Source organism: Falco rusticolus, chromosome 10 (genome assembly GCF_015220075.1).
Source record: "Falco rusticolus isolate bFalRus1 chromosome 10, bFalRus1.pri, whole genome shotgun sequence".
Taxonomy (NCBI): domain Eukaryota; kingdom Metazoa; phylum Chordata; class Aves; order Falconiformes; family Falconidae; genus Falco; species Falco rusticolus.
Genome location: NC_051196.1, coordinates 8,192,356 through 8,219,435, shown reverse-complemented (window position 1 = coordinate 8,219,435; position 27,080 = coordinate 8,192,356). Strand labels below are relative to the sequence as shown.

General features: G+C 50.1%; 1 protein-coding gene across 2 annotated transcripts; it reads left to right on the top strand.

The window, feature by feature from the left end:
- The first annotated feature begins 1,328 nt into the window (after positions 1-1,328).
- Positions 1,329-16,534, top strand: NRIP3 (nuclear receptor interacting protein 3). 2 transcript variants are annotated; one of them, XM_037403330.1, is made up of 7 exons: positions 1,329-1,646; positions 8,464-8,643; positions 9,356-9,438; positions 12,275-12,414; positions 12,931-12,983; positions 13,086-13,183; positions 14,377-16,534. In XM_037403330.1, exons 1-7 carry the CDS (start codon positions 1,473-1,475, stop codon positions 14,387-14,389), a joined length of 741 nt encoding a protein of 246 aa, XP_037259227.1. In that variant the 5' UTR covers positions 1,329-1,472; the 3' UTR covers positions 14,390-16,534. The 2 variants fall into 2 exon arrangements, with proteins under 2 accessions (XP_037259227.1, XP_037259226.1); XM_037403329.1 differs by having other exon boundaries at positions 1,331-1,646; positions 14,374-16,534.
- Positions 16,535-27,080: the final 10,546 nt, after the last annotated feature.

Genomic DNA, 27,080 nt, shown 5'->3' with positions numbered 1-27,080 from the left:
GCTGCCTTTTCTCCTGTGCCTGTTCCTTGCAACAAATTACTTGGGAAGTGGAAGGTTGGGGTGAATGCCTGCTGCCCCAGCTCTGCTGCTGAAAGTATGTGGGCCCTTCTGGAGAAAAAAACCCAACCAAACAGAAAAAAAGAAATAAAAAGTGTTTCTTTTTGATGATCTATCACTTAAAACCTCACTGTTACAGTGGAAGAAACCCACAAGTGCTGAGTCCTGTTAAGAAAATCCCCTTCCCTAACTATTATATCAATCATTATGAAACTGTATTAAGCTTGTTGATGTTTATTAGCTCACATTATACACTGTAATGTAACGAGGTAGCAGAATTTTGGTACTGTACCTGAAGACTTTGGTATTGTGCATGCTTAGGTAAAACAAGTTAAAGGACAGCCTGGACCAGAAGTAGGGACTTTGCTTCTTGGAAGCCTAGAGCTGCCCGTGAAGGATAAAGGATACCCCTGGACAACTGAGATAACACCAGCATCCTCACCCTCAAACATGTCCTGGAAATTGTCCCAGCATCACCTGGTGTCAGAGATAAGTGACTGTAGCAAGACGGACTCCAGCAATGTCTGGATCAACGGACAAGCAGCAGCAATGCTGCAAAACCATAGCTACTTTGCAAAGTGTTACTCTGATTAGTAATTATAGTGTGGATGCCGGGGACCAGTGAAATCATGCTGTACCTGAACTTTTGACCTGTATAGGAACCCTGCATAAAACCATGCTGGGTTGCCCCAGTTTCACTGGGACAATTTTTGTGACAGTCTTTACCCTTTCTGGGGCCTTGAGTAGACAGCGAGGATGAAGACTGGTGTCTGCAATGCTGCGGTGAGGCCAGTGGCATCCAGAGCCTGCCCTGACTCTGCACAAGGGAGCAAAGCTCAGTGTGGCCGGTTGCGTGGTCCATGCAGGGCAGCATCCCCCAGCCCTGTGAGGCAGCAGCACCCAGGCTCGTGTGGGTGTCGGGCAGCCCTCACCTGCTGGGACACCTCAGACCACCCATCCAAGCCAAAAAAAGCTGTGCCTGCAGAGGCTGGCTGGGAGGTGTGCTGCCTCCCGGGGCTCTCTGCATCTCTCAAAGCCCCCCAGCAGCCTCACAGGCAGAAAGGAGAGCGTTGGAGCAGCACGCCAGCACTCCGGTGTTGTCTTTTCTGCCCAAGAAGCTGCTGGGGGGCTTTGGTTGCTGCCGGATGGCTGCAGCTGATCTGCTTTCAGGAGGGGCAGCGAGAAGGAACAGCACCGATTTATTCCTTTAGACCGAGCCTGAGCTCACCCGCCGTTTGTGCAACGTACTGCAACGTGCTCAACCCCTCCTTTGCTCGGCGGCGCTGGCTGGCGTACCTGCCCGTCCCCAAACGTCACCGGGCTCCGGTTATAAAGCGCAGGCGACAGAGCATCTCCCTGGCTCTGTCTCTCGGAGAGGCGCATCTTTGAGAAGCCAGCTGCACGCGGGTGGAAAGATGTTTTATTCGGGTATCCTGACAGAGCCGAGTAGAAAAGAAGTGGAGATCAGGGAAGCAGCATCTCTCCGCCAGCAGAGGAGGATGAAGCAGGCGGTTCAGTTTATTCACAAGGACTCTGCGGATCTCCTCCCTCTGGATGGGCTGAAGAAGCTGGGGACTTCGAAAGATACCGTAAGGCTTTATTGTGATTTCTGGAAGGAGACTTAAGTAGCTGGTAGGGCAGTGTCTGGACGTTTTCTTCATGCCATTTTTCTGTTAGGAGAAGTTTGTTGCTTGTGGAAGTTCGTTAAAAAAAAGAGGCTTTTGTATGTAAAAGGGAGGGAGTAGAAATATGATGCTAGTTGTCACCAGGGCTTGCTTTTTGCTAGTAGGTGCTTTCAGATGCCTGGTACTCAGATCTAAAGGACTTCATTCTTTTTTACATTGACATGAAAATGGGATGCTGTTTCCAGTACAAAAATCCTTTCTGAATCAGAGTAAATCAAAATGGCTTCATATAATGCAAACATATATACCCATAAGTTTGTGATGCATGTATATGCACAACATATAATCGTGTAAGATTCAGTGAAGTGCAGTCGCTAATACTTCAAAATATAAAACTGCTGAGATTAGAGTTTGATAAAAGCTTATGTATATATGATTTTTTAAAAAAAAAAAATTGAAGATATGTGATTCTTGGTTTTAAATATTTATGTAGGCAATGATCCATGTGATCCTGTAGCTAACATACAATATTATTCATCGTGTCCAGGGGCTGGAGAGCATTTATAAATACTACTGTGCACAAATGTCTGAGCTTTCTCTAATGGGAAATGATACTTAAAATGTAATATCAAAAGTTCTGATGTGAGGAGCAAAATCTAGAAAAAATATTCTACCGAGGAAAGCTTCTTTACTTTTTTTTTGGCCAAATGTTGCAAAATTCTTGCACCTTGCAACATACAATATTTGTTTTTTTCAGTGTTTGATACCGGTTCATAGAAAAAATGACTCTTTTTATTGTGAGTGGGGTAGTTTTGTTCTGCCACTGCCTTCCTGCTCAGCTGGGCTCGGCTTAGCTCTGCCTGGCTGAGGTAAGTGGAATGAGTTGGCTGTTCTTTGCAGCGTGCATGGAGGCGATTCATTTTGACATGCCAAATCTTTTGCAGTTATAGAGAGTGAAGCTCCTGCCCAGGGAAAGGCTCAGAAGGAGCTTTCCTGGTCACCCCTGATCAGCGGCTCCCCATCGGGGAGCTACAAAGTGCCTTTCTGAGTGTGATGGTGGGGTTATTGCTGTTACCTGCAGGGTCTGAATAGCGTGTCAAGGCTCAGCAGCCCACAGTGTGCAGGGCTGAGACCCTGATGACAGGGGTTTCTGCTCTGCCCCGACGAGAGGCGACAGGTAGCAGGAGCCAGGGGCACTGAGCACTGAGCTCCTTGTTCCCACAGCAGCGAGGGACAGGTCTGGTCAGGGACAGAGCACGGGGCTCCGTGCCATGGCCCCATCACAGAAACAGCATCCAGGCTTCCTCGCAGCTCCTGCACCTGCGACGGCTGAGCCACAGCTGCAGCATCGCCCCTGCTGCACCCACAGCCCCTGCGGGGAGGGGCTGCATGGGGGGTCCCTCCAGGGATGTGCTGGAGCCCTGGGGAGGTCCACAGCTCCCAATCCCCCTGGGACAAAGAGGAGGTGTGCTGCCTGCCCTGGCCGTGGTGGGTCTCTGGCCGGGGATGGGGTGAGGACCGAGCTGGTATGGGCCACCCCACTGCAGAGCCACCTTGTCCCCATGCCACAGCAAGGGGGGATGGGACGGGGCAAATGTTGCCAGGGCTCACCTTGGCCACAGCCTCCTGCTCTGGGGGCTGTATGGGGAGTCCCCAAAGCCACAGTGCTGACACATGCTCAGCCCCAGGGAAGCAGCCATGAATTTCAGAGCCGTTGCTGTGGGTCAGCGCTGCCAGCACTGCCACGCTCACACTGCACGCGGCTAGGATGGCAGCGAGCATCACTTCAGGAGGACCCACCGTGTCTCCTCAGTGTTGCGGCCACCTGGATGTCACAGGACAGTTGTCACGGTTGTCCCTCAGAGAAGCAGAAACTTGTGTGTCTCTGAGACTGGAGAAACACCCAGAGCCTCCAAAAGGTGGGACCCTACCTTGGCATGGCCCCAAACCAAGAGGTCCAGGTCCAGAGGGGTTGAGCTGCACATCAGGAGGCCCAGGGCGTTTGCACACCTTCCCTGTGAATAACCACACGCATCCGAACAAAGCAGCACGTTCTTGTGGCTAAAGCTGCGTGAGGGCTGCGGTGACGTGGGTGGAGGGGCTTTTGATGTGCCTGGCATTATTAATGCAGGGTTTCCCGGGCGGGTTCCAGCAGCCTCGGCAGGAGAAGAGAGTAGGTAACGGCTCCTCAGGGATGGGGACAGGTGGTGAGGACAGACCTTGTCTGTCAGGGTGACAGCTGGCAGTGGCCGCTCCGATTTTGGGGAGAAATCCCCTTCCTTTTGGCTGCAGCGCAGGGGGTGCCGCACACAGCGAGGTGGCAGCAGGTCACTGGGGGTGTGTGCCGGTGTCCCCCAGCTTGTGTGCCCTTGTTCAGCTCCTGAAGCATCTCTCTCCTGGTGATGCCCTGTGTAGGCAGCTTTGATAAATACCTGCAATTATGTACGTTAAGCCTTCAATATTTTTCAGTGCATTATTCTGGGTTGGACTGAACTCCTCTAGCTCCTCACTCCCTTTAGGTATTCCACCTTGTTTTCCCAGTATAAGACCAAACCATAGTATAGCACTATATGTGTTGGGCTTGGCAAATGCAGGGCTGGATATATAGCACAGAAATGGTTTTGTTTTGATGCCTCACTACTAGCCCCTTCCCCAAAGCCCAGAAAATTGGCATGAGATGGTCGTTAGCTGGGATTTGGGCTTCCCGACACCGTAATCGGGCCCCCCTGCCTTGAGCAGGGTGCACTGGTGGTGGCAGCTGCTCCTCGTGCTCTGACACTTCGCCCTCACCCTGAGGAGCAATTTGGAGGGGCTTTGCCTGAAACAATCCTGCGTCACTTTACAAGCTGGGAAACAACATCTTAAATAGTCACAAACAAACAAACAAAAAATATTTCCCCTTCCCCAAATGCCCTCGGAGCTTTCCTGGGTGCCTGGGTCCTCAGCACAGCTCTGGGTGCCCCCGTGGCCCCATCCGCCGCTCCTGTCGCTGGTGCAACATTGCAGCAATGGCAGCGCGTTCACTTTTCCCCGCTTTCTCACTGTGCACCTGTGCACTCCCTCAGGTTTGTGGTGCCTTGGTTGCAATGCAAACCAAGTTAATGTTGCGTGCGCTGTCTTGGTCAGAGGCTGGGCTGCTGCCAGGGCACCCAGGGGTGCAGGAGCATGGGGGCATCTCTTGTCCCACCTCATCCCCCCGCGTGAGGGGCTGACAGCACGCGAGCACAGGCTGCTGGTAGAAGTGGTGAGTTTGGATGAAAGGTGGGAAGAAGGGAGAGAAATTGCTTATTCCTTGGGTTGAGCTCCGTCAGTGCTTTAAAACTTTTTCTACTGTCTACGTACAGAAGAGAGAGCAAACCTCCAAAGATGGGTTCGGGGAGGGCAGGAGCTGGCATCTCCCCTGCCTTTCGTTTGCACCCGAGTGAAACTCTTGTTGACAGGTCTTGTTATCCCCAGATCCAGAAGCCAAAATAGTGGGAAACCTGCCAGAGAGATGGACACTGCAAGATGCGGTAATGTGCTTGCTTGTAACTCAGAAAGGAACAAAACTGGACAGAACTGTTCGTGGTTTTGACAGAGAGCGCTAAATAGGTTCAACAGTAGCTGCTGTCTCCGCTCCTTTTATGTTTCTACTGTCACTTTTTTAGGGGGTTATAGGTTTTTGCAAAGTCTCAGGGATGGAAGGGGAGATACCTTATGAAAAAAAATCTGGTTTGTTTTTATGACAACTGCTGAATGACACTAGGAAATAACTTTTTCTTTTTTGCACTTGTATATTATTTTTTTATAAGACTTTCAACAGTTTTGTGCAATGCATAGGAAGATGGTACCAGATAATCTGGGTAACTTCAAACACCAGTCCTGGCTATGTGTCCAGCCTGTGCTGGAGGGAGAACACGGCTACCTTCCCCATTGCTGTCACAGGGAGGTTTTCCTCCTCTCCCGCCCTCCCAGACACGGTCTGTTTGCAGTTTTCCAGCAAAATGTGCATTTGCAAATGTCCCCTGGCATGTTACCTGTTTAGCAAGTACATATCCATCACTTGAGTTATCTCCGTGACTAACATCCTCACTCTGTTGCACACAAGTCAAGGGAAATACAAGTTAAAGCAAACTAATTAATAGCCTGAGACAGGATAGTGCTGTGGGGAACCTTTTTGGTCCCCTCTTGCTAGATTATTTCTGTATTGGAGCACAATGTAAGGAATATCTGCTCCCCTGAAGGCAGGGTTCGCTGCAGCTCTCAGAAGAGCAAGCATCAGCAAGAGACAGTCCCGTTTGTGGTGGCAGCTCGTCTTCTCTGAGTGCTGTATTTTTGCCTTTTGCTGATAGATCCCATGTAGGATTCATAAAACCAGGGCCTGAGAAAACCCACGTATGTAACTGGTTAATGATCCATAAGAGAATTTGTAGCAAAAGGAATTTAGGTTGAAATCAAGGGTAGATGACAATTAAAAGAGCAATGATGAGCGTGCTGGTGACTGTTTTCTCCAGCATGTTCTTTCAAAGGTATCTGGCAATGGGGTTGAGGCCCGGCAGATCAGAAGAGCACCCAGACTGTCCTGGATGATGCTATTCAGAAATTGCTCTCGGTCCCAGCCGAGCGGGGCTGGGTGTAAGGAGGTGACCGCTGTGTGACAGGCTGTCTTCTGGCCAGCTGGGGACTTCACCCATCTGCTTCTCCGGTCCCCTGTTCCCCCATTTTTTTGATGATGTGAAGAATTAGTCCTCCAGATGCATGCTTGAGTTGCAGGCAAATATAAAGGGTAAGGACATACCATCCATTGTCAGCAAACCCTGGCTTGCATTTTTGCTCAGCTGAGGAGCCTTGGAGGTGACCACCATGCTGACCATGCACCTACGGCTTCTGCCTCACGTAAGGGAGCCCTCGCTTCCAAACCGCTACGCTTGTCCTTCAGCACAGGGTCCATTACTAGTGGGGCCAGTCTGCCTGCCTTTAATGTAGTTCTAATACTAGTTTCTGCTGTTTGGTCTCACTGGGAAGGTGGTGGTCACCAGAGCAGTGCTGAGCTTGGTTACCTTTTGTGCATGAAGGAGATGGCACAGCATCGGACCCAATCTCTCGCCGTGGCTGGGAGCGCAGCGCATTGCTGCCTTTGCACAGGACACACTCTGGTGCGCTGGGCAGGGAAAGCCTCTGCAACCCAAAGAGGTCATCAGATTTTATTTCTTTTAAAGTCATGGGTTGTATGCTGAAGTAAGAAAAGTGAAAAGTGGGGAAAAAAGGAGATTCCATGTCCCGGGGACCACTGGTGTTAGCCGCATCTACCCGGTCTTGTCAGTCAGGTCTGGTTTAACCGCCTGTGTTACGCCTACAGCAGGATCTGAAGCACTGATGCGGTTGCAGTTATTTTAGGATGATGCCAAGCTGCATTAGCCTTTTGTGAGTGCTGTTATTTAACATGCCCCACAGATTATGTTTCCTAGATGAGGCACTGTGCACGGTGCGCGCTGACCAAGGCATGGTAGCACAGCCCGAGGTTTTCCAAGTTATCCTGATCCCATTGAAATTCCCTCAAGATGAGGAGGTTTGCTGGTTTAAATGTCTCAGCAGACACAGACGTATTTAATACGAATGCAAAAATTCAGGAATAAACTGGTAAGAAGGTCTCACTGTGGACAAATTAAAATCAGAAGAAAAGGGCAGTAATGGGAGCGGGGGGAGATTAGCTGAGCAGAGAAATGAGCAGATAATCAAGCAGAGTCATTTCACCTCCAGCAGAGCATGTGCATCCATCCGTGATGAACATTAAACATAAAAAGGCTTTTGGGAAAGCGGTTGAGGGAGATTTTGAGAGGGAGCGTGCTTCTCGCAGAGCAAATGGAAATGACAGAGAAAACAAGAAGCTGCCGTACAAAACGTTGCAGGTTCCTAGGAGAATACCTACCTACCTCCCTCAGATGATCTTACCTCTTCGCCTCCTCTCCTTTCCATCCCACAGCATGGCATCTGGGACTGGTCGCATTTTCTCACCCTCGGCAGCTAAGTGCAAAGGTGGAGGGAAGAGAGATGTAGGGCGATTATAGACCAAGTTCTGATGTAAAGGCCAGACCAGCTCTGACAGTGGACACCCTCTGTAGCTCTCTTCTTGCAGTTGTGCCTCGTTCACTCCCACCTGTAAAAGCCAATGCACAGACCAGCAAACCAGCTTCTTAAATTCTGTGTTGATTCACGCAAAAAGCATTGCCACAGGGGGAGGCTGGGCACGGGTGTTTCCTATGCCAGCAATGCTAGTGCTCCATGAAGGCACTAGTTACTTCGTTCTCTAAGTCCGTACACCTTTTTCATACTTGGGTGGTGCGTGTAATTGCAAAGGTTATTTGTTACCTCTTAACTGTTCATATCACTGCAGAATTCTCCATATCCTTATCAACAGGTGAAGGTGATTACAGCTGAAACACCAGCTTGGAAAAGCCTGACTTGTTTTTATTCCTATATGAAATCAAATCTTGAATGTGAGTTTGGAAAATGAAAGGCATGCCTCCAAATTCTGGTTAATATTTTGAAAGGATAGTTCCCTTGCCAATACAAAGTAGTTCTCTTTAGTCAAAGCCAGGTAAGGCAGAGCTGGGAGGAGAGCAAGCAGGTGTAGGCTAGGAAGAGTACATGTAGCCCGGGAATTGAGGAGAGCGAGACTTCAGGGCATCCCTCCCATGGAGCGGTGCTGGCTTGTGGGCACCACAACAGGCTGGTGATGCAGGTCACTTCGTGGCTTTCCTCTGACTTCACCCTGCTCTTCTGTGTTTGTTTTTTCTTAAAGCAACCACATAATATCCTGCAGAAGCGCCTGATGGAGACAAATCTATCAAAATTACGAAGCAGCCGAGGCAGCTGGACCCTGAAGAATGATACCTCAGCGCAGACAAACAAGCTGAATCAAACCAAACCAGACGGCTCAGGGAAAATGGAGGACGAAGAGCTCATAGTGGTGAGCTGCCAGGTAACAGTCTCTCCCCAGCCTCATGTTTTGTTTTTTTTCCCCCCAAATGTTATTTCTGACTGCCTCAAACCGTGCTCTTGTTCTCCATGTTTCATGGTTAGGGTTGCACTGCCGTCATCCCCAGCTGTGGGGATGCTCTTCCTCTGCAGCTCAGGGCTGCTGCGGCATGGATGCCCACCTGGGTATCACAGAGAAGACTGGTCTGATGGATGTCTTCCCTGGGACATCAGGGTGGAGGGAGTAGCCAGGCTGGGGCAGCACGCTGAAACACTGGGGAGTAATTATCCGTGGCAGATCCCTGTGCTTACAGCCTGTTTGTTTTCCTCAAGTGACATCCCTCTTTTCTTTCCCCAAGAGTAATTTCACATTGCTCCTCCTTACCACCATTACCACCTTACCTGGTCTCCACAATATCCCCTCCTGCCGGGGCTGCCCCTTCTGCTCTCTGCAGGGGCAAATGCTGCCGGGAAGGGCTCAGGACCCAACACCATGTTGTTTAGCAGCACCAACTTATTAAAAAAGCAGCTCAAGAGTCAACTCGGGTGCCTGGGGTGGACGAGGCAATACCCTGTGGGCACTGAGCATGCAGTGGAGCTGGAGTGGGCTGGCATGAGATGTTGGCATTTCAGCAGGGACCGGTGTGTGTGTCATGGAGAGCTTGGACACCCCATGCTTGTCCCACATTGTCTCCCATCTCTGCTTGCTCTTGCAGTGTGCGGGGAAGGAGCTGAAGGCTGTGGTGGACACCGGCTCGCAGCACAACCTCATATCATCTGCCTGCCTGGACAGGCTAGGGTAAATATCCAGCTGGATTTCTATTGCGCAGGAACTCTAGGTACCTGGCAGCACAGGCAGTGCTCCTGGGGGCCTTGCTTCACGCCAGCGGTGACCATTCTGGCAGGGAGTGCTCTGGGCTGTGCCTGGGGAACTCCCCAAGCCTCCTGTTACAGCCAAATCCTGGTCTATTCTTAAACGTCCTTGCAGGGAGCCGAAACAGAAAGCTAGCTGTACCAACCTGGTCACCCCTGAGTAAATCCTTCAGAGGGCTGGACGCATTTGTATTTTTTCAGTGCCTGCCTATTTGTCATTCAGCACCTCCTGAAATGGCTGGACCAGCCCAGCCAAGTCCCGCAGGTCCCCGCTGCCAGGCAGGGACCCGCTGGTGCTGGTGCCGAGGGTAAAGCAGCTGTGCAGTTGTGCACATGCACGTGCTCGAAATCTGGTGCCTGGTGCAACTCCCAGTAACAGATTTCTCCCAGTTGAAGGGCAAGGAGATGTATTTACATAGTGTTAGAGAACGGACTGCCAGCAGCAAACCTCCCGCTGATCTCCGAGGAGCAGGATCAGGCATCAGCTCACAGGGTGTCAAGGAGATTTTGGCCCTTTATTCCCCCGGAATTGTTGCTTGCAGCGATTACACAAAAACCAATTGCAGTTTCTCCCTGAGCACTACTGCATGGCCCTGAATGAATGGTGCCTGCTTTCTGTCCAGGCAGTAATTATTTTGCACAACAGTGTTTAGTGGCAGGAAGGTGGCTGCGCTTACTACAAACTTGTCACAAACCGTGGAGCTGCTCAGCTGGGCTCATGGACAGTAACAGTGTGTGTGGAGGGGTCTCATCCTGCCAGATGCTGTGTTGGCTGCTCAACATGTCTGAGTTGCACAGCAATGCTCTGTGCCAGTTCGTCTGCTCTCTGCATTTCTCATGGGTGCCCTGTGTGGTTTTTTCAGCACCGGTCTGCTTCAGCAGACCTGCCCTTGGAAAAGCACTTCAGAAATACCTTAGAGCCAGTTTGTGCTCTCGGGTTATGGGGATTCCCTCTTGATTTGAGCAAGACCACTTCTGTAGCCGTAACCCAGACAGCTGCAGGTACAAGGCCGATGTCCCTTACCAGCAGTGAGCAAGCTCTGGTTCCTGCTAGGTGGGACCTGCGGGAGTCGGGGTGCGCAGGGGCCGCATGGCCTGTGCAGCATCATCTGTCCTGGGCTGCCCCGCAGGCAGTGTCCTGCAGCTCCTTTGCTCTTCGTGTTTGTAGGGACAAAAGCTAAAGGCAGATTAACAAGCGGGTTAAAAGCAGGGCTTTGATGCCTGGCTCGCTCTGCCGTCACTGTGGTAGGTCCTGCGCGACAACAGGCACTGCTCCAGGGTGTTTTACTTCAAAGTGGTCTGTCGTGTGTGGCAATGATAAAACACGGGGTTTGTTTAAATTCAGCCCTGGAAAGCAGCAGAGAAGAGGCATGCTAGGCTGTTTTGCTCTTGCTTGGGTGCTGCTGCCTGCAGGTGAGGCTTGGCAGCCCTGGGGACCGGCCCTGCGGCTGAGGTCTCTGGGTGCTCAGCGCCTCGAAGCACTGTGTGTGTCTGCCCAAGGCACAGGCTCTTCATGCCTTCTTTTTTAAAAATCTCTTTGCATCTTGCCATGGTGCCGTTCGAGCCCTTCCCCTCACCCCTGACGAAAGCGGTGGGGTTAGCTCGCAGGTTGCTGCAGCAGAACCACCCCCTGCGGAGGCGGAGGTGCAGCTGGTGGGTGAGCAGTGCCGGTCACAGCACGCTGCGGGGGACTCGCCGCTCTCAAACCCAGCTCCAAGATGTACCCTTGCATCGTGCATCAGTGGTTCTCACCTCGCTGCAGTTCCCCGGCCGGCTTTCAGCCATGCACTGCCCACATGCTGTCCATCCGTCCTTGGGGCAGTCTCAGCTGTGACTCCTAAAGTTCTTGAGATGTTCCCACTGCTTTTTAAGGCCAGTCCCAAAGGGAAGTGGCAGAGGGGACCCAGGTTTTTTCTCTGCTGCCTCTTCTGGACCTTGTATCTGTGCAATGCCCACCTCAGCCCCAGGGTCTCTGCTCCTGAGGGGGCCTGGTCCCCCCCAGGACAGATGGACAGACAGACAGACGCTCTGTTGCAATGCAGCTCAGCAGAAAGGTACCTTGAGCAGCCAAAAAGCGCTATAGCTTTTATCTGCGGGAGACATCGCCACCTTGAACTGCCTTTCCATTAGGTTCTCCTTCAGCTTAAAAGAGAAACTCAAGCTAAATAATTAATCAGTGTTGTCAGACTAGCTCATGGGGTGTAGACAGAAGAAACAACTGTACCTGAGTTATCCCTGACGCCCTTTTTTCCTTTTCTTGGGCTGAATGTGATTGATCTGCCCTCGTTTCCCTTGCCGAAGCCCAGCAGCAGAACCACCTAACAAGCATGGACGGGGCGCGCAGCCCTGGCTGTGAGGCAGGGGGGCACAGCGTTGGCAGCTCCATGGCTGGGAGCTGGGGTGGAGTGTCCCTTCCTTAGACCCACACTGCGTTAGAAGCCATTTTAGATCAGCAGCTTCCCCAGGTCCTTGAGGAAATGTAAGAAAAAGCTTCCTCAGGTGAAAAGCAAAATCCAGTAAGGAGCCCTGTGTGGGCCAGGGGCTGTCCTGGGCTGTGCTGTGGTCTGATGCGGGTGTAGGCTGGTGGCTGTACGTGGAGCATCACAGAAAACCTGCCAAAAAAGCAGCTTTCCAATACCAGCACTGATAATACCAGCAAGCCAAGAGCACTTCGGGTGTAAGCACCCTCCAAACGTCATTTGCTCCTTGCCAGAGCAGCCGAACCGTGGCTGCTTCACGTCAGGAGTGTTTTCACTGCACAGGTTAAAGGAGCATCTCAAAGCGCTCCCTGGAGAAGATGAAACGGTTTCATCTCTGTGCAAGGCGAGGGCGATCGGGCAGATCGAGTGCCTCACGCTGACGGTGGGAGCGGTCCCCGTGGAGTGCGCTGCTCTTGTCGTGGGTGAGTGTGTGGGTGCTCCTCTGCTCCGTCGTGGGTGAGTGTGTGGGTGCTCCTCTGCTCCGTCGTGGGGGAGTGTGTGGGTGCTCCTCTGCTCCGTCGTGGGGGAGTGTGTGGGTGCTCCTCTGCTCCGTCGTGGGGGAGTGTGTGGGTGCCCCTCTGCTCCGCTGGTGCGGGCTGGGGCTCTCCTCCCTCTTACCCCAAGGGGGGTGGGAACTGAAAAAGAAACACGTTACAATTAAAATAGAAATACTGCTTTTCTACAGCAAAAGTCCCCGATTGGGCCTTCAGAGGGAGGCAGGGAGGAAGCGTTGGGCAGGGCTGTGCTGGAGGCACCGTGCTCTGCCGGTGGGGTGGTCACCGTACCCTCCCTTCACCACATCCCACTCCTGAGCAGCTCAGTCCCTGTATGAACAGGGGTTTATTCAGCAGAGCAGCCACGAAGGAAGGATGGAGTCGCTGACAAAAAGCAGAGGAGAACACTGTGAATGTATAAATCTGAATGTCCCTCTTTTTCAGAAGACAATGAGAAACCCTTCTCCTTCGGGCTGCAGACGCTGAAATCCCTGAAGGTAGGGGGTTTCCAGCAGGGCTTTTCCCCATGCTGGGGGAGCTGGGACCACTGTGGATTGCAGTTTTCCCTCTTACCTAAAGGGCTTTATTATTCTCTACAGTGTGTCATAAACATGGAGAAGCATCATCTCATTCTGGGGAAGACGGACAGGGAAGAAATCCCCTTTGCGGGCAGCAGCAGTGCCGCGGCGGGAGAGCAGTAAGTTGGCTGGGGAGGTGAGCTGCCTGCCCGCTGCCAAGCCTGGCGGCAGTGCCCCTGGCGCCAGAGCTCACCGGCACTGGCAGTTATTGCTTTCATCAGTTCATGGAGTTTCGAAGCAGAGCCCCTGTCTTTTTCAGCTGCCTTCCTCAGCTTTTGCTGCTTTTTTCCCCAGCTAAGTGTTGTACAGCAAAGCGGGTGTCAGAAAAGACACACACAGGGAAACGCCATAGGAAATGTACTTTTTGGAGGTCACTAGGAAGGCTGCTTAAGTGCTGCTTTGAGAATGTTCCCAAACAAACCTTTTTTTTGGAAAACATTTACAGAGCAAGGCAAATAAACCCACATGAATGTTTTGCTAAGTGCAAGAGAAAGAGATCCTGCCTGCAGATAATGGTGTTGCCACTTCTCCCCATGTTGCCCCAGCTGCCCTCTTGCCAGCTGCTCCTGATGTCCTGGACTTTTTCAGCCTTATAGAAAGAGAAATCTGTGCTCCAGCACCTCCTGAATGTGTGTAGCTTGTGACAGCTGGCTCTGCAGACAGGCAGGCAGGGCAATCCCCCTCCTTCCAGGCACTGCACGGGGCTCCTCGCTGAGCACATCTAAAAAACCATTTGCTCACTGCATCAGAAAGTGTCTCTGGCGAATGATGTAGGGCGGCACCTTCTTTAGCTGCCCGTCATGACCAGCTACAGTCATTTTGGATGTCCTGCAGCCCCTGCACAGCTGGAGCCTGCTGTGCTGGGCATCACTGAGCTGGAGGAGCCTGGGCAGGAGCAGGGAAAGGGCAGACCTTCCTCAGCTAATTGTATTTGTGCCCCTTGGGGAGTACGCGAGGGCCGTATGTGGTAGTGCAGGAGTTGGGATGTGAGTGCATGCACACCCGCTGCATGCCCAGGGCAGCCGCCGGCCGTGGGTGCTGCTGCTGCACGAGCCCGGGGAACGCCTGGTACAGCACCGTGGGGAGACGGTGCCACAGCACAAAGCCACGGGGTATTTTCCCTGTCTCCTCTGAAACAGGGATGCGGGAGGCATAGCGCAGTTCTGTCACCACTGCAGTGGTGAATTATTTCTTGGTACTGCATTTAAGGCCAAATTTTGCTGCCTTTCCTCCTCTCCCCTCAATGAAAACCACCTTTTTTTCCAATAAATTCAATATTTTATTGAATGTCTCTTCCTTCTTGTTTCAGCAGTTCAGAGGCATAAAGAGATGCTGAAACGCCGTCCCCACACAAGAGCTTGACATCAAAGAAATCCTGTGCAGCTGTCCCAGATGAAACAGCAGTGCGCTGCTTTGAAAACATTTATACTAGGCTACAGCTTGAGTGCAGCTAAATGAAATCCCATTCAGTAGCCAGTAATTTAGAGATATTGTCCTGTTTATCTATGGGTTTTGAGAACAACCGTGTGCTTATTTTCTGGATTTTTCTATATAGTGTGCTCTTTATTAACAAACAGTTGGGAAAACCATATGAATTTCTTCTGATGAGAAAAATACTTTTTATAGTGGCCTCGTATGAGTAATTGTATTTAGTTGTGATTTGAGGCTATCAGAATTAAATTTTTATTAATGATTTTTTCCAGGGGCTAAGCATTTATATTCACTTAAGTGATATTGCCACATTCAAATGGCCATTACCAGGAAGCTACTCAGAGTAAAATAACAATGCTGATACCACCTAGGAATTATGGCTCATCCTGTTAGCATAGTATTGTTGCCATGTAATTAGGGATGCAACTGCTGGCTTGATGAGAAAGAGCAATTACAGAATTATTAATGGGTTATAGGCTTCTCTGCGGTGGCGTGGCAGAAGCACAGGGTGGTTGGGAGGGCTCCTGGGGTGATCCCCCACAGCCCCCAGCCTGCCATGGGGTTGGCGCTGGCACAGGGGCAGCCCATCATGGTGCTGCCTCGCTGGGGCTTAACCCGCCCCCCCCCCCCCCCCCCCCCGAGGAGGGGTCCTCCAGGCAGGTCTCAGCTGCCTTCCTAGTGGGAGCAGTCAGGAAAATTAATCACCCTATGGAGCCAAAAAGCAACAAACAAGCACAAAAGTATGTTGTCTGGAGAGCAGCAGAGACCCTTATCTGTATATCAGGAACCAAACGGCCCCAGTGCACCCTCGGCTCTCCCCTGTGCCAGGACCAGTGCCTCGCCTGCCCACCGCCCAGCACCCAGCCCGAAGCACCAGCAGCACCTGGGCTATGTGCTGGCGCAGCTTACCGACTCCACTTGGACTTTAGTGTTGCTGCCAGACATGCCATGTTTTTTATATCTATTTACAAATCACCTGGGATCTTCAGTACAACACTAACCTTGATCACCGTCAGGGCAGGTGGGAGTTTTTGCCAGGACACACGTTTCGCTGGGTTTACTGTCCCGTAGCAGCAGGGTTGCTCCTTCACATGCTGCTCACTTGCAGACCAGAACAAATGTACGGTATTGCTCGGGGGAGCCTGGCCTCATACGAAAGCAGCTTTCTAGATTCTTAAAAGTGAATGGGAATTAATTACTGTCATCTGCTGAAGAGGCAACTTTAAAATTCAGAATAATATCCTCGTGATGCTGTGCATCTGCCAATGGCCAGTCTGGCTGCAGCTGGATCCGCAAGGGCCAGCGGGATGCCGCAGGCGTGGGAACGGTGCTCCGGCAGCTCTTACTTGGCGCAAGCCCCTTGGCCCCAGGCAGGCGCAGGCTGCAGCACAGCTCAGCCAGGGTCTCCAACGGGATCTGAGCACTGCTTATGTGCTTCAGCCTCCCCACGGGATTTATTGTGCTGCTCACCCAGGCAGCCCGTGGCGCAGAGCATCAGCCACAGGCACTGACACTCTCTCTGGCATTTCCACTTAGGAAATATCTTGGCAGTCCTGGGCAAGGACCAGTAACTCTTGTCACCTCTTAGCCATCAGCTCAGGTCCAGAGTGTGTCCTGCGAGCCAGGCTCCTGCCAGCTTCAGCCAGTCTGTGCCCAGTAACGCCATCTCATGCCTGCCACGGCATCTGGGCTGGACCTTCATCTTCTGCAGTGGGTTTGAACCCCTTTTCAGTATCAGGTATGACTAGCAAATCTGAACTACCCGTATTTTGATCTATTTTCTATTTTGGTGATAAGTTTCAGTGTTTTCTTTACATACAGGATTTTATATAATACAGCTATATATATATATCTAAGTTTACAGGGTTGGGCTGCCCAGGACAGTCCCACTGATGTGTTGTGGAAATATTTAAATATTTCACTAAATATGAACATATTTGATTATTTTATATGCTATGAGTTTGGTATTTTGGTACTTCTTTCTTTCTGTGCTTATCACTGTGCTAAATGTCAAATTACAGCTAAATAAAGTTACATTGTTATTGCTGTTTATTTGCTTGTACCCTGGTTATGTTGATATTTTTTTTTGGCTCCAGTGCACTTCTTCCTCTGTGGAGGAGTTCATGTCACTCCACCCTGGTGGGGCTCCGTATTGCTCCCACGCTTCTGTCGGGAATTGCTCTTGGGCCATACAGAGAGCGGCAGCGGAGACGTGCTAACCGGGCAGGCTTAACGGCACGTGGCACTCGTGCTAAAATGTGAGCACTGGAAATCCTGGCCTTTCGCTGCCATGCATCTCCCTCCCAAAGGAGGTGTGAGATCCTGCTTGTGCTGCTTCGAGTTTCACCCTTTGGAAAGCGGAGTTTGTTTCTGCCATGTTTGGCTAGCTCGCTGGGGCGATGCCAGCCGGAGTAGGGGAATACAAAGGTGGCTTTGTAAACTTTATGAAGCTAGGAAAAGAAAGCGGTCAGAGCAAAAGACAGGTAAGGTACGCGTGCAATAGCTCTGCGACCACAGAGAGAAGAGCAGAAGCCCAAGATCGGGGTCTTCCCAAAAGCTTTGTATATGGATTTTAGGGGCTTGCTGTCTCTGCCCAGACAGGCTTTAGGCTGCTTCAGCAGCAGCCAATCTCTCTTACCAGTGAGAAATTTTCCTTTTATCTGCTCAAAGTCCAACAGCAAAACCCTTTGGTGGAGCTGGGCTGTCTTTCTCCGAGCATGGTAAGAGACCGGACTCCTGCAATAAAGTGGAGAAAAAAATAAGGAGGATAAATGTACAGGCAAAAATAACTGCTCATGCGGGTTTCTAGACTTACTCAGACTATTCCTGACGCTAGAGAGCAGAGACCTAGCACATGCAAATGAAAAATCAATGGGCAAAAATCCGTTCCTTCTGTGCAGAGCGGGGTTAGCCCTGCCACCGGTGGCTTTTCAGAGGAGGCTCCTGTGAGCAAGATGCTCTGTAAGACAGTACAGCTGCTATAGGAGACTGGCACTTGCCTGTCCAGGGGATTATAGCCTGTGGGGAGTAACATCGGATCTCTGTATCTGCACGAGCACTTGAATGGCCACAGGGGTACTTGGTAAGGTGGCTGAGTGCTGCAGACCAGCTCAGCAAGCCCTGGGTGCTTGTTCCTGCTTATCTCCAGCACAGGCATGTGCCGATGCACCTTGGGCAACTTCTCCCCAACACGGGTTTGCAGGAAGGCTGGGCATGGCCCTGCAGCTGAGAGCCTGCTGCCTCTTGGCAGGTGGCTGGGGGCAGAGAAGAGGGCAATACCTGACATGAGCTGGGACCAGAAGGACCTGGGAGATAACCTCCGCTCACAGCTGCCTTTTTATGAGAAGCCCCTGGGGTAGTGAAAGGTTTTGTTGAATGATTTATGCCCCAGCTGGTGAATGCTGTCAGCTGCAAGCAAAGACCTTGCAGGTGAGGACAAGCACAGCCTCCAGCCAAGCAGCCTAAGGGAAAGTGAGCCAGCTGCTCCATGGCCGAAGGGCTCCCCAGTATCATCGCTTGTGCTCATGTAGTCAGCAAAGTGCGGAGGGACAAAACACCTTTGTCCTTTCCAATGTCTTGTCTTCATTTTGGTCATGCCTAAAGCGAAGATGAAGCATGCAAAGAGGAAGACGCTAACAAATGTCTGAGTGGGTTCCAACGCTGGAGGAACGTGCAGGATCTTGACGCTTGGGCTCCTGCAATTCAGATGGCCCATGTGATTAGGACATCGACACTCACTGTAAACTTCAGAGATCTGGACAGCTGGTGGAGAGTGGCTGTCAGGCTCCCAAGTCATGTCTATATTTCATTATAAGTGATGCACCCAAGGCCGTGTGAGGAGGCAGTAGCAGAGGAGCAGCACTACGGGCTTTGTACTGGGGCTCTCCTCACTACAGAGCTGACCATCCAGTTGAACTCTTTCTGGGCTGGCCACTCTGCAGCAGCACTTGCTGCTGATCCAAGTGGAAAGTCAGAGGACCTTGCCAGGAGTAGCCCTGCAGCAACATTATTCATGTGGGTTTTGCATCCTGCTGAGATCCACCACCATTTTTTCACTGCCCCTGCCAGCAGAGCAGCTGATTAGACGAGAGCTGCTTGGGCACCTCTCCACAGCTATCCGCAGGGTAATCTGTTATCTAACAGTTCTTCAGGGAGGTCTTTTTTATGGGCTTTTCTGTTACTGTTTTGCTGATGATAATGTGAAGCTCAGCATGTTGTGAAAACAAATCTGATTCGTATGTCTCAGAAGCAGATAAGTAGATGACTTATTTCGATATAAACGTAGGTTTTAGGGCCGTGCATTGCTTGGTTTATTTTATGGGGCAAACATCAATCAAGGTCTGCATTGCTTTATCACCTGCTCACTTAATATCAGGTTTCCATCAATTGAAAGTTTTCTCCTTTACGTAAGCTGGGTTTTCACTTTTTTCCCTTTTTCACGAGCTGTGCACCACTGGGGCTAGCTCAGCATGTGCTGGTCTCCTCCTCACCTGTTAACAACCACGTTGCTGTCAGAAGGCTCCAGGCTCCGGAGATGACACTGTAGGTATCAGTGACATTTCCCTAGAGCTGGCATTGGTGAAAAGGCAATTGATTTAATGATTTCATTACCAGAGTGGTGCTGCTACTACTTCCCTGAGATGAGACTTCGTCGCTTTCAAAGTGGGCATGAAGACAGTCAACAACCTAAAAATATCAAGAGTTCAGGAATAACAGGAAGCCATGGCAGCGGGAGAACTAGCTGGGGGGATGCTGCAGGGACTTTCTCTCTTTTTATGAATGCAACAGGATTGATGCCTGGGGCTTGTGGCTGCCCCCACAGTGAGACGCATTTGGGGTCTCCACGAAAGCATCTCAGCTCGCACAAGGGGAAGAGATGCAAAGCTATGCGCTCATTAAATGTAAAACTGCCCAGCATCCTAGAAACAGGTGGTGTATCTGCAGAGGGTGGGGAGCTCTTAATGCTGCTTCAGCTCTGTGTGTCTCGCCTCTGCTGTCCCCATGCTCCCCTGGACAGTGGCAGGGCCAGCACTGATTTACTGCTCACCTCCCTTCACCTCTCCTTTTCAAAGACCAGGAAAAACAACCTCCTCCCTGCAGTGGATGTGCTGACCCTGCTACTGCAGGTGAGGAAACTGCTACCACCCGAGGGGCTTCAGGGGGCTGGGTCCCCCGCCTGCGAGGCTGGCACAGCCTGCACCAGCCCTGTGCCTGGGGCCGTGGTGTCCGGCAGCACCGTGTGGCTCTTTGTGCCCAGCATGGCCAGGTTGGCCCGTACTGTGGCTACAGGGACTGTGCTGGGGTGCAGGGGGCTGCAGCTGCTGTGTGCCTCTGCTCTTGCTGGGCTGCAGCCCCACAGGTGACGTGGGGGATGCAGAAACCCAGTGCCTTAGCTTGGTGGCAGAAGAAAGGCACCGGTTGCTCCTCCCAAGGGATGAAGCAGTGAGAGGGCTGCCAGAAAGACTGGGGCAAGAGACCTGGACCCAGCCAGCTAAAAATTCTCTCTGCTGTAAAAGAATGGTAGGCAGGGCTAAGTACTGCTTTACCTGCAAGCCTGTGGTACGCAGCTGGCCACTGCGTTTTCCAGGTGCTGCCAGATGGGCAGCATCTCAATGGCAATGCCTGCAACAGCAGCGTTGAAAAATACTGCTGAAGGGAAACAGCAATATTGAGACCTATGTTCTCCATGAGAAAACCAATATATTTTAAAATGTTGCTATGATGCCTAGTCCTCTGTTCTTCCACAAACAGATCAGATGGAACAAGGTGAGTGATCAGGCTGCAAAACATGCCGAGTCATGGAGAACATGGGCAAACAGGCTCCATCTAAGAAACTCTGCAACACCAGATGGCATAGCTATTACTATGAAAAGAAAAATGTTGTTAGGGGTTAATCATGGGTCTTCCCTGGATCACAAATCCTAAAGCTACTTCCAAATCCTTCAGTAGAAGACAAAGCCCAGCACGAGTGCACTGCAGCCCAGTCACCTTGTTTTGTCCAGGCCAGTAGAGATCAGCACACATGGAAAACTATCAGAATTTTGCCGCTAGCCTTTCTGGGTGCTTTTTGGTGAGAAAGAGAAAACTTGTAACTGGGCAAAATGTGACTTGTAGCCAGTGTCACGGGGAGACTAGGTCTCAACAGTGCAGACATTTGGGAATCCAGTGAAGAGGGTCTCCTGTCAGTGGTGCCCTGGCAAAGGCAATTTTGTTTTCTGGCTTGGCAGGTTTAGAGAGGTAATCTGTGGATTTAAAGCTCCCTCTACTCAAAGACAGCCCCTCTCCTGAAAGGATCGTGATGGTTCTTGGTTTAGGCTTCAATGACATTTTTTGGATTGACTCTTTAGGCTAACAGAAGGGAAAAATGGGCTCTCGTTCCTCCAGAAGGAGATGAGAGTGTATTTAAAAAAAAAAAAAAATTATGTATGAGGGCTAATTAACTTGGCATTTACTGCTTAGCATTCTCCTAGATAAATTTGCTCCAACTGAGACCACATTTTGTTGCAAGGAAGCTTCTGCCTAGCATCTCTTTCCTCCTGCTGCTTCATATGCTGTGATATTAAGGTCATGAGCCATCTTCCCATGTCCTGTTCAGTGCCTTCCAATTAAGTAATGAGAAGATCCCAGGTATGGTTTAGCTGTGAGGGCTGAGACTTCTCTCAGTGCAGCTCCTTACAGTCCTGGTCGATGTTTTAACAGCTAGAAAGGGCCTAGTGGGGCAGGCTCCTCAAGGAGCTTGCTACGTGATTCAACCAGCAGAGACACTTGTTTCTGCTCACTGTAGAAAGGAGCTCTGAAAAGGTCATACTAATGAGGGGAAGGAGACTATGCAGGTAAGGAATTTCTCTCCTCCTCCAGCACTAAGGCCTTGCCAAACAATTTGCTCTCTGAGCATGCTGTCGTTACGGTTAGTAGGCTGGGGGGATAGATAGCCTGGATGCATAGGCAGGATGGGGCAGGCAAAACCCCTCTCATCCTTGCTGCTGCAGGCCCTCCAGGCCCCTGCCCTGGTGTGCAGGACACACTCATCAGCAACCTGTCCCACCACAGGAGCTCCAAAATCCCGTTTGCTTGTGCTGCGCGTGTGCTTCAGGGCTGCGTGGCACAACGGGGCAGCGCTTGCTCTGCTCAGTAGGGAAACACAGCTGAAGAGAGAAAGCCTAAGCTGGTTTTGACAAGGGGTGCTGACTTATGCTGACATTGTTTGGGTGTTATTTAACTCTCAGGAAAGTCCTCTCTCTCCTGCCAAGATAATTTTCCACCCCAGGGAGCATCCCCTGCCCTCAGGAGAGCATCTGACAGCATGCTACTGGGAATTCATGCATTATCTAAGTAGTTATCGTAAGGAAGGGAAAATGGGTTCATCTGTACCTATCCAGAGCACAACTGAGCAAAGTGGCAGCTGAAAAAAACCTGCTTGGAGAAAGCACTAATGCAATGAATCACCATAGTCTGTACACAGAGGGAGTTAATAGGAAGCTCTCGTTCAAAAATTGTATTAGATGTTGATGGCAATGAGCCCACATCAGTTGCTCTCCCCGCATCTCCACTCTCTGCCATCCCAAATTGAGTTAAGGTGATCCAGATGCACCTCTTATTGCTTTAGGAGAAAAATATGGCTTATTTTCTCCTGAGGGTCACAGGTAACTAATGCAATACAGGCCAGGCAAAGGTAAAGCCCCATCCTCAGCGGTGTGAAGCATCACAGTCGCAGTGAGATCAGTGGGCTATCCCCAGGGCCCAGCTTTGGGAGGGAAAGTCCCAGGATGCTGCTTGACTGGATGCAGGGATAAAATGCACCAACCATAAGACTAGTTTATGGGATGGCTGTGGGTCTGCACGACTAGATGCTCATGTCCAAACAGAAACCTTGAACTTCTTTCACTCTTTTAGATCTTCTTCCCTTAATTTGTAAGCCTGAATTGACACATCTTCAACTAACAAGGTCAGTTATTCACTTTCCCTACTATTCCCACAATGCCGAACTATAAACATAAGTGGTGGTGGTGGTGGGTAAACAAACAAACCCAAAAGACACAGACACAAAACCCAAACAAAACATTCAGTTGCTGTCAAGCCCAGAAGCTCTTATCAGGGCTCCAGTATATTAATCACTATACAAACAGAATGGTCTCTTTCCATTTCCAAATGTCCAGCTTTTGAGACTAGGGGAGTTAAAATCAGGGCAACTTGGCTAGTGAAGAAGATGGGCAGGATGGCAAAAGGAAGGATATGAGGTTTCAGTAGAATTAACTGTGTACGAGAATAATCCATAAGAGATGGGTGTTAATAACCAACTCTTCCCACAGCCCTCCTGCATGGAATGTGCTGCCTAAGTGAAAGCCCATCACCGTTGCATTCAGGTGGGTGTAAAAAAAGCCTCTCGGGGAGCATTGCCTCTAGGTAAATCCCACTCTATGGGAAGAAAAGCAAGGCTACATGGTTAGTGGAGTCACCTGCATGTACTGGTTGACCTCCCTAGAGACCATGGCTGCTCAGCACCACCAAGCCGCAGGCTGGCTCAAACAGCTTTCAAAAAAAAGCCACCCCCACTGTTTGAAAAAGGCTCCAAATTTTGATCTTTTTCTTGATGTAGCAAAGCTCCTTTCTGCCTTGAGCTGAGAGAAGTGGGTGCTCTTGTCAGGCAGAGGACAACCAGAAGCACATCTCAAAAGCACATGATGTACTGGGCTCTCTGGAGACTGCTAATGATGTTTCATTAATTTTCATTATCACTGCGAGCAATATTTGGGCTCTCTGCATCTGTCTTATTTAGAGTTGTCTTTTCTTTCTTGGTTAAATGGCAGCTTCTACAGACAATGATCTAATTGTTCCTCAGCACCTGCTTGAAGCTGTCCAAGTTAAGGATGGACATTGTGTAATTTGCAGTACACGTGATTTGGTCTTTAAGGCTCAGATCAAATAAAATGGAATAGCAGATTAGCCACTAATTGAATGAAGTGGAAGGTAATGTGCAGGCTGATGCTGGGGTCACAGAAATGCTTGGGCTGGACAACACTGAATAATGGACCAAATCAAAATATGCATGTTGTGGTCACCAAGCAGCACAATGAACAGACTTTCAGCAGATACCCTGAGCTCATAACATATAAACTGCTTTCTGTCTGCCAGGGCAACAAGGTTTTTCAGTGGATTTTACACCATCTTTGCAGTGCTATAAAACTCAGATGCAGCAGCCGGGGCACAACGAGTTCAGGTGCTGCTGGTGGGGCAAATGCCCAGGACGGGTTATATGCTATGGGCCTGTCAGCATCCTCCGACATGGTGCAGGGAGCACCTCGTGCTGAGCCCTGTGAGGGTGAACCCGACTTCTTAGCTAGGGTCACACAAGCCTACTGGTCATGCACAGAGGCATGAGGTGAGGGATGCTCGGAGGACTGTGGTCAGAAAGGTGCACAGTGTCCAGCTTGCTGATGCAGCTGCGATGCCCTCGTACTGGCACTCACCGCTCCAGGACGTCAGAGGCAGTAAGTCAGCCCATCACTCACACCTCAGAAACCGCCGTCCTTGGTACAGCCATGGCCACGCCAGGGCAGAGCACTTCCCAAATCCCAGCGTTGTTCATGTGCTGGAAAGGCGATAACCTTGTCAGTGTTCAGCTGCAAGTTTCTCTCAGTTGGGCAGGCTTGGGAGAAGCCCTTTGGTGGGCTCCAGCCCTTTGGCGAGTCCCAGTAAGGACCTCAGCCCTTTCTTTGTTTTCAAGCCTAATTTTGATTCCCTCCTATCTGGATGGCAACACGCAGTTCTTGAGGCAAATACTGACCAACTGGGAGTGGTACAGCCAAAGCCACAGACTGAGCTCTCAGTCTACATATAAAAAGTAAAACAAACTTAAGAATCTGCACTGGAAAAAAAATGTGTTAAAATATTTCTAACTATAAGAAAAAAAACAACCAAACGTCCTCCAGTTTACTATAACACTGCACTGGACTGGCAAAGAGGAAAACTTAGCTCACTTTCCTCCACTGTCACCCAGTTTCAATGCCCTGAACTTATCTTGATGCTCCACATTTCTCATCTATACAGCCAAAACCATCAAAACATTAGCTCCAAAGACTTTGGTCTGGAGAGCTGCTGGCTTGACCAATCTGTTTTTGGCCCTTGTGGAGGTGCTCCCAGGAGGGATACAGCTTTGGAGGATGGGCAGGATGAAGCTCACCCCCAATAAATGCAGATCTTCTTCTTTACAGTAATTAGCCCAAGCAACTCCTTGCCTTCTACTACATGAAGTCAGGAGTTACTTGGAAGTGCTGCTATATTTTAATTCACTTCAGCCTACATGGAGAATCAGGCACACTGATGAAATATAGTCCTTAAAGCAAAAACAAGTGTCATTCCCAATTACATTACCGAGCAGCAGCGTGTAGTGTAAAATGGCAAACCAAGCTCAGCCATCCTCCCACGTCTGGGTGGTGGAGAGCTTAATACTCTCTGCTCTGACAGTCAGAACATCGCTAGTTCAAATAGATCTTTTTTTTCCTTGTAAAACACTTTTTGTTAATTGAAGGAAGAGGTGTTGTCTGGGGTAGAAAGTCGCAGCCCAGGCAGGGCTGTCAGATGTGATGAGGCAGGCAGGGAAGCTCGCAGGGAGCTGCTTTGCAGGGTGTTGTCATGGGAACAGAGCAAGTAGGGCATCCGCCATGCCGCATCTTCCACGCAAACTGGCAACGCGGTGGCATAAAATCAATGTTGTTCAGCAGCGCTAGGAGAGCCAGCTATTAGGTTGTCTCTAGTAGAGGTTTAATCTGAATGAAATGCAAAGGATAGAAGCTCCCTTTGTGTGAACGTGGTGTCGCTCCCGATCTGAATGGAGTAAGACCTTATGCCAGCCGAGTGAGCACCTAGGCGCAGATGTCAGAGCGAAAGGACTGACATTAAAAATATCTGGTGGAACCACAATTTTTCTAAGAACCCTCATGTTAGAAAGTGGTTACTGAGGGCCTTGTTCACTTAGATGGCTTCGCTTGATTTTTGCTGTTGGTGCATGTTTAAACAGCTGATGAATTTATCATCTGTAACGATTAATGGCAGAAGACAAAGACTTGAGCCTGGGGTATACCTCACCGTGGTGTACAAGTGAAGAATACAGAACACTGCCATAGTGTCAGTATCTGTGGTCACCTGAAGTATTTGATTCCCTTTGCCCAATGCTGACTTTGAATACAACTTACCTGCTCTGCGCAGGTCTTTGTATGTGGAATTCTTAGAATTTTCTTCATGTTTATAAGAATGTGATACTTGTGTGATACTCTGGTTGCTAGGGATAAGCAATGGTCAAAAATGGTTTCCTGGATAAAGAATAATGCAGATTCCTGCTCTTGCAGTTATAAGGGATAATGTAGCTAAAAAAAAAAAAATATTGTTCATGTTACACCACAGAGACCAGTGAAAGCAGAATCAAATGCAATAGGTAAGCCAAGATCTGAGAAAGGCTCAAAACGTTCACTGAAAAAAAGGTTAAAAGAGCAAAACTCAATTAATTGCCTCGGAGCTTTCATTTTGTCTTGCCCAGGTCTGCTGACAAAGTAAAGAGCTCCTAATTAAAGCAGGCATCTGCAGTGTAACTGCATTGCTGCCGCTGACCCAAGCCAGCAGGATGCTGAGTGTATGCTCCTCATTTCCTATCAGTATCGAGGTGTGAGTGACGGGTCCGCATCCATCCAGGGCTCGCTTGACGTGTGCTTTGGAAAACTGACCGAAATAGCAGGCAAGGGAAGAAAATGGAGCCAATGCATGGAGGGGTTCCCAGTTCACTTGTTGAGGTTATTGATTAAAGCCCCTCTGCTTAGCAACAAGTTTGAGAAAGGTAATGGTAAACTTTACCACAAAAAAGGCCTGTAGTTGTATCGTAATCACAGTCTTGCCGTGGCTTTAACGTATCTCTTACTGGCTGTGGTGTTTCCATGCAGTTTGCAGCAAAGATTGGAATGAAATGGCTGGCACTGGGTAAAGCGTGTTCTGGATTCACAGCGACTTTTAGCGCTAACCCCTCTGACCCCTTTGAATATAAAATAGGGAGCACAGATTTGTTAGGGTAATCCCAGTGGATTACTCTGAATGGGGAAGAAACTGTAGCTCCTTTTTGGGCATGGCTGCCACCATGCAAACATGCCTTTGGCAAAATCCATCCTGGGGAGAAGAAGGAGTACAAGACAAAGCGTGTGGCGCAGAGCTGACCTTGTCTCTCCCATGGGCAAAGCATGCAGGCTGCCTGAGCTCTGCCAGGTCAGGCCTGGAAGAGGCTATTAATAAATTTTGGATTAAATAAACAAATGCAGAAGCTGTTCTTCGTGCTGCAAGAGATGAAGTCAGAGTTCTGGGCTTAAAGATCACGGTTAACCAGCTGAAGCCCACTTCTCATCTACAAGCTGCTGTACCTTGTATTTGAGCACACCTCTGCTGAAGGAAGGGACATGCACCAGGAATTGCACTGATAAGAGCATGACATATCACTAATTGAAACCATATGCAGAACACAGCATGCTCCCCACATATGCGATATGGGGAGTCAGCTGGCACTAACAAAATGCTACAGTGTGCAAATGTACCAACCGACCTTGCGTT

Bases quoted from the DNA above. Each gene is read 5' to 3' on its own strand.
- NRIP3 (XM_037403329.1), top strand. From the start codon at position 1,473: ATGTTTTATTCGGGTATCCTGACAGAGCCGAGTAGAAAAGAAGTGGAG. The intron at 9,439-12,274 runs GTAAATATCCAG...TTCACTGCACAG, and splicing joins GCCTGCCTGGACAGGCTAGG to GTTAAAGGAGCATCTCAAAG. The intron at 12,984-13,085 runs GTAGGGGGTTTC...TATTCTCTACAG, and splicing joins AGACGCTGAAATCCCTGAAG to TGTGTCATAAACATGGAGAA.